We start from the raw sequence: 11,483 nt of genomic DNA, 5'->3' as shown, positions 1-11,483 counted from the left end.
AAACAAGGAGTTATCCTCCAAGGTACGGATAACTCCTTGTGATTGTGATTTGTTTTCCCCCTGTATTATTAGGCTATCACTCTTTTTAGGCTATTCGTTCTCAATTTCCTAAAATTTTAAATTTTTTAAATTCAAAACCAATAAAATTTTGACATGCGAATGCTTCATATCAAGGGTAATTTTCCTGTATCATCAGCAAAATCTTGGTATGTCTTCCAGCTCGATATTTGTGTCAAAATAGATTTTTTAGCTAATTTTGTTATTCTTGAGATGCTGAATCCAAAAAAGTTAGGTGCCATTTTTTCGAGGACTCCTTCAGCTGCCATTTTGTATTTAAAAACATTCCACACTAAAGTTGGTCATCCATGGTATCATTGGAAAGAGAATGCAATACTGATAATTTTATTCCATTACACCCATATCAATAAACGCATAGTTACATAGTAATTGCGCAATAAAACAAATCACGTGACCAATAAAGGTCAACATGCAATTTCACCAAATACTGTACTGTTTGGTATCGTTGGATAGATTTTTTTATTCTGAATACAGTTTTATTAATGAATAAAGTACAGTACTGGATTACACTTAACTTCAATGTCAAGTTTCCAAGTTATTTAAAATCAAAATAACTATAGTCCGTGAAAGGGGAAATAAACTGTTGTCAAATCACAGCTTTGTTTTGTTTCGTTGGATAGCTTTTTAAATTATGAATCTATTTTATTTTTAGTAGTCTAAATTTCTGTTTTTCGTAAAAAGAAAATGCTACGGGTCATGGTATCATTTGTGTAGCGTTCAAAATCATTTGTATAACAGTGTTATTTTGTCAAAGCGGGTACCACACAATATAAAGCCATATCTGTGCACAATGCAAATATTAATTGGCATGCCTTTCTCTTTGCACGTCAGATGAAGTGCAGCAAACAGAATGTTTGCATTTGATATTATTATACAGTGAAAAAATCTTAAAATCAATTAGTTTTCCTCAAATAAAGTTTTACACGAAATAAAGTTTTACACGAAATAAAGAAAAGTCATTGTCCTACTGCTGCCTTTACTACCTTTACAAACTACCAATCGATATTGTAAAGAAACGAATTACGGTGTTTTTAATGTCAAAAAGTTCCCTTTGATTTTTACGTATGGTTTCTGATTATAAATCCTATAACTATACGTTTTTATTATTAAAAGTCACATAGAATAATTGATCAAACTATACTTGTTTGTGGTAACTTAACTTTAAGAACTTATCGGAAAGAAGGAAAACAATATCCGCTTTCCAGCAATATTCAAATTAGTTAGAGGAAGAACAAAATCTTTTAACACTCTACAACTACAGACAAATTATAAAAGCGGTTATTGGATTCCCTTTTATAAATTTGTATTTTAATTTTGTTATTTTTACTGCATTTCTCAGTTATATTTATCAAAAATGCAGTGGTTTTTTTTTTAAAGAGTGAAGTGCGCCTGGCTTCGACCACACACCGGTAGGGGATGGAATCGGCTTTTCAGTCATCGGTACGTTTTGAATTATTATTATTTTATTGTTCTCGTGAGTATGTTTCTTGTGAGTATGAGAATATGCCACCGATTTAATTGTATATTCAATAAATTATACAAGATACAAGATAACTTTATTGTCAAATAGTTATCAACGAAAGATTTGAAATTGGTTTTTCTCATGGCAACTTAATATAAAAATAGAATAAAATCAGTAAAATGTTAAAACACAAAGAAAAATACACAGAACAGTAAAATATGTACAGATAAGATGCAATACAGGATTTACAAAATACAAAAAATAAGGATAAATGCTATCAGGTGTTCCCGGTGTTCGAAAATACAATTATTTGTGTTTGTCGTCATTATATTTGTGCATTGTGGGACAAACGACAGTCGGTACTGTGCTGTCCATAACCTTGATGGTACTCTAAGTCTACATCCAGTACGATTAAGCATGAAGGATGTACCGAGTGGATGAGTATCGTCGTTCATAATTGCAATTCTTTTCTGTTCCATTCGATTATCATACATTTCCATAACACTAGGCAGATTATTATCTCCATTTATGCATTTCTTAGCTCTTTTAACTATGCGTTCAAATTGTTTTTTATTGTATTCATACGTGTTACCACAGTAGCAAGTTAAGTTAAACATTAGAACACTTTGTATAACGGCTTTGTAGAAGAGTAAAAGTATTTCTTCATTTACCCTAAAGTTTTAGAGTTTTACAAACGTTATGTTATCATTTGAAACGGGGGAAGATTATTCGACTAATTATACACAGTATAGATGAACTGTTTTCTATCCTGCCTTCATGGTCACACAAATATGCAATAATAATATAATGTGTACATAAATTAATTTAAATAAGCAACAATTTTTTTATCGATTTACTTTATATATATATATATAGGCTTACAACATGCAATCATGCTATTGGCAGAAAACCATGTTTGAAAAAACAACATAGACACTACTCCACTGGATATAGTTATAAATAAAACTACATTAACTAGCAGATAAGACAAATCTAGATTACTTTCCAAAGTTACGTTTCTGTTGTAGTAGTTGTATGAACTTGCTCGAAGAAAATGTACTAAAATCAAACAACAAGTTTGAGTCACAACTAATTTACCTGCAAAGCAATGGTTGTTTGATCTTATTTTTTACTTGCAATGCGAAAACCGGCCATATCGAGGATCTTGATAGTTAAACTTAACTTACACTAAAATATTTTCACAAACTGAAATTGTTATATAACCAGAAATTATGACAATAAACAAAGGAAAATCGAAAATATATAATAGTAAAAATGTATTCAGAATAAAAAAAGCTATCGTACGATATCAAACAGAGTAAAGTATTTGAGAAAATTAAAATGTTGACCTTTTGATCTTTATTGGTCACGTGACTTGTTTTATTGTTAAATAACTATATAACTATGCATTTTTTGATATGAATGCTTGAAGAAATTAATCAACTAAACTATATAAACTATGCATACATATGTTATTAGTCCTCCCTAGATGTGATGAAAGACTGTTTGTGATTGGTTAATACTCAAGGCTAAGCCTAAGTGAATATATTATTGCCAAGGAATCATTAATTATATTATTCTTCGCAAGGTAAGGTGAATGCAACGCCTAACTAGCCTAGGCAGGCTTATTACAAAGGACCCGACCCAGCAGTAGATATTCAACTTGTTGTTGGCTATGTAATATAACAGATATCGGCTTTTATATCGGTAAAATATAAGATTTGACAACCCCTTGGGAATGATATTATGTTCTCGAGAAAAGATATATTCCCTCGGGGATGTCACCTCTAAGCAGTCAATATCTGTATAATAGTGCTGAGTTGTGCCTATTATATGCCATACAGAATATATACAGTATAATACTGTATATCTATATACAGTGCAACATGGATGAATTTTCGGGACACGCATCATGTTCTAATTTTTTTTGGTATGACGACATCAAAATAAACTTGAAGATGACAATTTAGAAAGATAATGAATTGAGCAAATAAATATAAGATTTGGAAGAAAATTTGGCACATAGAAGCGCGATGCACGCTCTTTTAAAATTGTATAACTTTGACTAAAGAAATGAAAAAACTACTTTTTAACTTCAACTGGCCATATTCGATAACATCACGGCATCAGATTATATTAATTCATATCTACATTTCATCAGCTTTCATAAGATATTCAAATATATGGTGTAGGTGAAATTACACGACGTACGTTATTCAAGTTTTTGTACGTGATGACGTCATCAAAATGAAAATGGTGGCAACTCATGAGAAAGAAAGAACATATTAAAGTTTGAGGAAAAGCGAGTCCAAATAAACAAGATGCGCTCTGTTGAATGTGTGACGAAAGAGAAAAAATACCTAATTTTAAAATTCATTTGATGATGTCACAACACTTTGTACGTCAAATGTGTACATGAATTCATATCTATAACTCAATGGTTTCCATAATATATTAAAAAAATTGGGGGTCATCGTGCATTCTGAAGAATTATTTGGAATTTTTTCTGTCTGCACTGCTAGAAGTACAGTATGACGTATGTGATGATGCGATGGAATCACTCGACCATATTGCAATCAAAACTTTTTCTTTCCTGATGTGTGATACGCGACACGTCATCGGTGTGTGGCGATTCTTTAGCCTAATTTATATGCCTACGGCTGGCCTATGCCTAGCCTAGCTACTACTAGCTAGGCATCTAGAATGAAAAATGAAAAAAGTTATCTGATAATTAATGATCAGACAATTGAACGTGTTCATGAAACCAAATATCTTGGTACACATATTGATGATCAACTTAGTTTTGGAAAAAATACGGCCAAGATAATTAAGAAAGGTCACCAAAGGTTATATTTCCTAAGAAAGCTAAATAAATTTAATGTTAGCTGTGGTACTTTAAAATTATTCTATGAAACAGTTATTCAATCAGTACTAGTTATCTCTTTTATTGCTTGGTTTGGTAATTTAAATGAAACACACAAGAAAGGTCTCATTAGAATTACTAAGATAGCATCAAATATAATTGGTTGTACGGTTAATGATTTAAAATATCTTTATGAAAAACAGGTCCTAAGTAAATTAAGTAAAATTTTAGACGATAAGAAACATCCATTACATATGAGATTTTATAAGAACAAGTCAGGCCGGTTACGGGCTCCTAGAGCTGATACGTCAAGAAACCGACTGTCTTTTGTACCAAATTCAACTCATATTTTTAACTCAAAGATTGTTAGATCATAATAGCGCACATGCAATATATATTTTAAAGTTTTACTGTTGATGGATGTTTTAATTAATGTTTTTAAATTGTAAATTTGTTCTATGTATCATGTAATTATGAATGTTTTAACATATTTTTCTGTCGAGGAAAACAATTTTTCCATGTACAATTTAGTATGGAACGAATAAAGATTTGATTTGATTTGATTTGATTGATTGAGTCGGTCCGATTATTTTGGCCGTCGATTATGAATGCCATAAATTCTTGAACTTTTATAAATTACTCACCATCGTCATTTAGTACAAGAGTTACTACTAGGTATATACTATCGTTCACCAAAAGTCTTGATTGTATTAAAAAAGATTTTAGTGTGATATGGTTGAATGATTCCAGAGTATCGTACTTTCTAGCTACTCTTTCGGATCATTAGGAAGTCTCGCAAAGTGTGAAAAAATTGCTAGTAAACACACTTTCTAAATAAATCGTTTCTTTTGCCTATCTGGATATTGAAGGGTTTCTTCAAATAAAATACTAAACATTTTGGCAAATTTAAGCCTACATACAGGTCAAATTAACAATTGAAATGATGTTAACAACAGTGAGGTAGATTTTCCTATGCACACATGACGTCACAGCAATGTATGGCATGAGTGCACGGCAATTGTTCTGAAATCATATGTACATCCCTAATGCGTCCTTTAATATTCTATGCATATTGATAACAATCAGATCTTCAACTTTTCTGTGCATTCATTGATTTGTTCATGTTTCTTGATCGAGAGGGAGAATATTTTACTTGATATCTGGTCTCTCCAGGAGATTTAATTAAAACTTTGTCATAACATAAATGAATATTACGTATAATAATAATATTATTAGACAAGCTATATCAACAATATATCAACATTTCATATACAGTACTTCTAACCAGATACAAAAATACAGTAAATTGTTTCGTAGTGGAGTACATCACAGAAAGAGGCATTTAAAGAAAGTGTAAATGCATTATTTTTGTTTTAAAAGTAAACAATAAATTAATCTAAAAAATCAACTGTACATTTTCCTAATTGTAAGCTTTAAAAAATCAATTCGTCTGCAATTATATGATTATTGTTTCTTAACTTGGACTTAGGTCATAAGTTGATTTCAATTAAATCTAAACAACTCAAATACAACAAAGGTGAAAATATACAGTAGTAGAAGATTTTACTATTTTTTATACAAAGAAAATTTTATTCTAAATAAAAACACTAGAATCAAGCCCGTCGCCAGCATTTTTACAGGGGGTTCTTTTTTTTTCTAAAAAAGAACCCACTTCCTTGGTTGTAACCATTGTTGGTTGGAGCCAGAAAAAAAATGAGGGAGATAGAGTTGTCGACATCCACACACACAACACCCATGGCGAATGTCCCAGGAAAGCATCATATGTGCATTGTGTAAACTAAATTAGTATTTGTGTAAACAAACTTTTCTGCTTGGCAATTGAAAATACACTGGAAGCAGCGGTATTATTAGCTATTTTAGGAGATGATCTTGGCCTAGCCTAGGCTAGTAGTATTTAAAGAAATGTGCCTGCTGGCTACATACAGAATAGCCAACAAATCGTCATATGGGCTAGACCTATGCCAAAATGTATGACCTATAAACCAGTTTATAGTATCATAGTTTTTTTTTTTTCATTGGGTCTCAAACAAATATAAGGCACCCTTTTGTTCCAACGATGCGCCAATAAGAATCTTCTTCGACCGTAGCATCTTATCAGCAGTAGTATGCCGGCTACAAATACTATTTACCTGCTTATTCGGTAAATTAGCCAAAATTAATTTTGTATTCCACTTCAATAAGCATCACATTGTTTTATAAAACAGCAGAACAAAAATTAGCTTTCTGCCAAAGATTTCATATGATTGGTTAAAATCCGTGTATTCGATGACATTCATTCCAATACTAGGTTCAGACTAATGAAAACCAATTTAATTTAAAACTTCAATACCTTTGCGTGAATGGACTCTTCAGAATCTAGACATAAAGGTTTAGGTGAATTGGGAGACAAATTCTGCAAAACAAAATACAATTTTTAAAAGAATTAAATACAATTTAAAGTACAAGAAAGGAACAGTACATTGAAAAATATTACTATATCATTCAAAGTGGACTGTGATTCAACTACCAAAACATACACTTGCCAGATGTACACAGATATGAACAAAGTTTGAGAGATAACCACTTCTAGTAGTAATAAGAAGAAATAAGACATATACTATAGTCAAGCCTAATGTAACTGTGATCATAGTACACCAGATGACGTTTACTATCCACAATATCTTGTATTTATAGCATTAACAGTCCTTGTAGAAGGTATCTCCATGAACGAGTGACATTATATTAAAAGGCTTATACTAATTGCTAAAAAAGCTAAATTTATTTGTTGGAACCTGTTTCTGTTTATATGTAATCAAGCCAGTCAGCGAATAGGAGTGGGAACATATTAAAATGTGCTACAAGCGCAAGGCCATAGTGAGAGATTAAAAACAAACGAGGCAAAGATGCTTTAAATATTATTAATTATATAAAATTATGATGATCTCTGCTGGGGAATTGGGGTGGGTAGTGAAAATTGAAGATTTCTCATACACATGTAGTGTTAAAAGGTAATTCCAAGAAATTCCAAACAAATCAAGTACAGTACACCAATTACAGTACACCTGTAATTTGCATAATTATATATATTTATGTTAAAGTCAAGGAGGAAGATAGTGATGAAATATTAAATTAAATAGTTCAATATAAAGTTGAATCTCCTGTAAGTGGACATCCTCGGGACTGGGAAAAGTGGCTGCTTGAGAGGTTAAAAAATCTGAATAAGAAATGATTGTAAGCATTGCCTAAAGATGCCTTTACACACTCTTTTTTAGATTTTTAAATTACTGCTATTATCTTCAGTTAAGTGTTCCAAAGGGGACATACACAAGTACCTTTTATATATTAAAACCATATCATACATCTTATTTTTTAATTTGTTTGATTTTACTTGAAGTTTAACATTTAAACTCTCTAAGTAATGATTACCGATAACAATTTCAGGAAGTTGAAGATGAGTCTTGACAAAATAGACTTGTATAACGTGACATTTGTTTAAATTTAATTTTAAATTGTTTGAATTGCTCCAATTATACTTTATAGAGGTTTGTTACACAATCTTGCATATGTTTTGTTTTGTGTTTACCATAATTGATAAATCATCAACATATCTCCAGATGCCAATTTCAGGATGAGTAACGTCATGTAGAGCAGAATTGATGGTACATATATTGCACACAATGTGCTGTAGTTGTATATGAAATGAAATCAGTAATAATTTTGTCTACAAACTTTTCAGGTGGCCACTAATGTACCATATAAAAAGACTAATAATATTTTATTTACAAAAGTGGCAGCGGCCACTTACAGGAGGTACCAATTGCCCAAATAGATTGGAAAAACAAACATGCTATATAATGCATAGCTATTAAGGGAGGTGGCCGATTACGGGAGGTGGATGCGCTTACGAGAGGTGGCCTCTCAAAGAGTTTCAACTGTATAAGACAATTTCATAAAATAAACTATACCTTTTGCAATTTATCAACAACTTTTGTATATTCATCTGTGTAGAACTGAAATACTTGCTCACAGTCAATTCTTACTTGATGCTCTGGTGGATTGTATAAGGAACAGTTGCTTTTAACTTGAAGCATATCACTATGAAAACTGCCAAGGTTATCATAAACTTGAAGCTGCCCATTCATAATACAGGGGAAAAAATGTACAAACTCTTTTGATTTTTAAAATGCCACAATAATAATTATTAAATAGAAAGTTGATTTGTACCACTCACTGTTTACAAATTATTCAATTTACAAATGTCACATATCAAGTTGTACAGTATATAATACTCTGAAAATGATCAAAGATTTGGAAACATCAAATTTTTAAAATGTGTCTCTTTATTTGGAGCTACACTTGTACTATTTTATAAGGTAGGAAAATTGTTGTATACTGTGTATCTCCTATTACAGACTTACAGTTTTGTTATCCTTACAACATGTGAAAACATGAAAATCTATATAATATTCCAAAAGATGCTTGTACTGGATGCCGTTATTATCATAAATATCCCTGAATCCCATGAATTTGTAAATGATAATGTCCAAACATTACAACATAACCCAAAATACAGATATAACTGCTTTAAAATGAATACCTCTAATTTTCTCCTAATTGTTCCAAAATCCATCGGACTTGTAATAATTTGATGATAGTTTGGTGCTTCTATAGCACTCACTAAAAAAAGAAACAAATACTAACTTTACAGAAAGTAATCAACCACTGATGCTTTACCTTTAAAATGTTAATACTCGTAATATATTTACCTGGTCTTGTGAACCATGATGCTGCATTTGGATCACCTTTACTTCTGTTTGTGCCCCTGAACCTGGATACTCGTTGTAATAAACTGAAATAAAAATGTGTTTGTATTAAAAGCAGACTGTTGAATCACAAGGTAGATGAGAGAAATAAATTGAATCAACACTTATCAATGCAGATCATGTAAAAATCATATTTGACGTAATTATTATCTGACTTTTGTCTAATAGTGACCTTCCAATTTCATGCCACTACTATGCAAATATTGAGTCTAACAGTGATTCTAAATATGCTCGTCATCGAGTGTGCGAAGAAAGACTTTATAATTTGTTTGAATATTTGGAAATTGAAATGGCACTCACTAGACTACTATACACAGCTATTGATCTAAATCCAACAGTAATTCTTGGCACACGCTATTAGTGCGAATATTGACTCATTAATGTGGAGCGGTTGACGCTATAAATCTATATCTACCAAAACAACAGTTTTTTCCCGTCAGCTTAATGACCAGTAATGTGTGATCAAAGTTTGAATGGTCAATTTTGTATTTGTAATTTATTGTATATTTAATTATTTATTTACACTGGAACCAATCAAATGTATGTATTTCAAGTATATTGGACAGAATAAGGAATTGTATTGTATTGAAACCCAAAGATTTCTATTGTTATATGTTGCAGAGTGAGTGGCCGAGCAGTTAAGACAGTGGAACCGTAATTGCGTAGCCATAACATCGGCAAGGGTTCAAGGCTCACTCACTCCATGGTTCTGGTGGTGGAACAAGTCTTCTCGGATAAGGACTATAAACCGTACGTCTGTACACATCTAGCTCATGAGCACTTTAAATAACCTAGTACATCTTTCAAGACGAGTAGGGGGTTACTGGGCTGCATATAAAGGATGTAGCGGAACTTTGCAGTCATCACGCTAAAACAAAACATTCTGATAGCAACTTCCACATGTGTAAAAGGTAGAGAACTGAAGACATAAACACAATATCGGACATGAATTTTGCTTTTATTTTTAATGTTCGGCCTCTCCTAAACTATTTGTTGCTTTACTATATTTATAACCTTTTTTTTTGCACTGCTGAGGGGCCACTTGGTTTACCCATTGTGCCCTAATAGCCGCAACACCACTGCGTGTTGCAATTGGAATAAATGAATATTATACTAGACATAAAAATGATTTTAGACTATAAATCTATATCTACCAAAACAACAGTTTTTTCACGTCAGCTTAATGACCAGTAATGTGTGATCAAAGTTTGAATGGTCAATTTTGTATTTGTAATTTATTGTATATTTAATTATTTATTTACACTGGAACCAATCAAATGTATGTATTTCAAGTATATTGGACAGAATAAGGAATTGTATTGTATTGAAACCCAAAGATTTCTATTGTTATATGTTGCAGAGTGAGTGGCCGAGCAGTTAAGACAGTGGAACCGTAATTGCGTAGCCATAATTGCGTAGCCATAACATCGGCAAGGGTTCAAGGCTCACTCACTCCATGGTTCTGGTGGTGGAACAAGTCTTCTCGGATAAGGACTATAAACCGTACGTCTGTACACATCTAGCTCATGAGCACTTTAAATAACCTAGTACATCTTTCAAGACGAGTAGGGGGTTACTGGGCTGCATATAAAGGATGTAGCGGAACTTTGCAGTCATCACGCTAAAACAAAACATTCTGATAGCAACTTCCGCATGTGTAAAAGGTAGAGAACTGAAGACATAAGCACAATATCGGACATGAATTTTGCTTTTATTTTTAATGTTTGGCCTCTCCTAAACTATTTGTTGCTTTACTATATTTATAACCTTTTTTTTTGCACTGCTGAGGGGCCACTTGGTTTACCCATTGTGCCCTAATAGCCGCAACACCACTGCGTGTTGCAATTGGAATAAATGAATATTATACTAGACATAAAAATGATTTTAGACTAGAAATCGATCACATTTTATTCATCAGTAGGGAATTCTTGTTCAGTTCAAGCAACTGAAACATTGTTTTTTGTTTAAGTGAAGATTTTTCCTTCTATATTGCCTTTATGTCTTTAATAACTTAATTGTACAAATGTATTTATTCATTTAGCATCCATTCCACAATACATTTAAAATAATTGATTAAAAAATGTATAAAACCAAAGTGAATGGATGCAAGGATGACCCATAAAATCGACAAGTCAATTTATTTCCAATTCCAAAATATGATTTAAAACAAAGGGGGAGATGATCAATAAGTACTAACTTCTTGATTTCTCATATTTCTGCACTTTGTTGACAAAAAAAGAGAAAATATGTACTTTAT

At 31.9% G+C, this 11,483-nt stretch overlaps 1 protein-coding gene and 1 long non-coding RNA gene across 2 annotated transcripts in view; one reads left to right on the top strand and one right to left on the bottom strand.

Annotated features, from left to right (window-relative positions):
• The first annotated feature begins 1,501 nt into the window (after positions 1 to 1,501).
• Positions 1,502 to 11,461, top strand: LOC140048701 (uncharacterized). The gene is made up of 3 exons (XR_011845119.1): positions 1,502 to 1,518; positions 9,848 to 10,137; positions 10,587 to 11,461. It is a non-coding gene; the product is annotated as an uncharacterized lncRNA (long non-coding RNA).
• Positions 4,990 to 11,483, bottom strand: part of LOC140048700 (BRCA2-interacting transcriptional repressor EMSY-like) — a 54,289-nt gene continuing 47,795 nt past the window's right edge. The window contains exons 19-22 of the mRNA XM_072093470.1: positions 9,170 to 9,252; positions 9,001 to 9,080; positions 8,369 to 8,533; positions 4,990 to 6,816 (exon numbers count right to left, since the gene is read on the bottom strand). Of these exons, the coding sequence (XP_071949571.1) occupies positions 6,739 to 6,816; positions 8,369 to 8,533; positions 9,001 to 9,080; positions 9,170 to 9,252 (406 nt within the window). The 3' untranslated portion in view covers positions 4,990 to 6,738. The remainder of the gene's footprint in view (positions 6,817 to 8,368; positions 8,534 to 9,000; positions 9,081 to 9,169; positions 9,253 to 11,483) is intronic.

Source organism: Antedon mediterranea, chromosome 5 (genome assembly GCF_964355755.1).
Source record: "Antedon mediterranea chromosome 5, ecAntMedi1.1, whole genome shotgun sequence".
NCBI classification, from domain to species: Eukaryota; Metazoa; Echinodermata; class Crinoidea; order Comatulida; family Antedonidae; genus Antedon; species Antedon mediterranea.
Note: the sequence above shows the minus strand (reverse complement) of the source record. Positions and strands in the feature narration are given on the sequence as shown.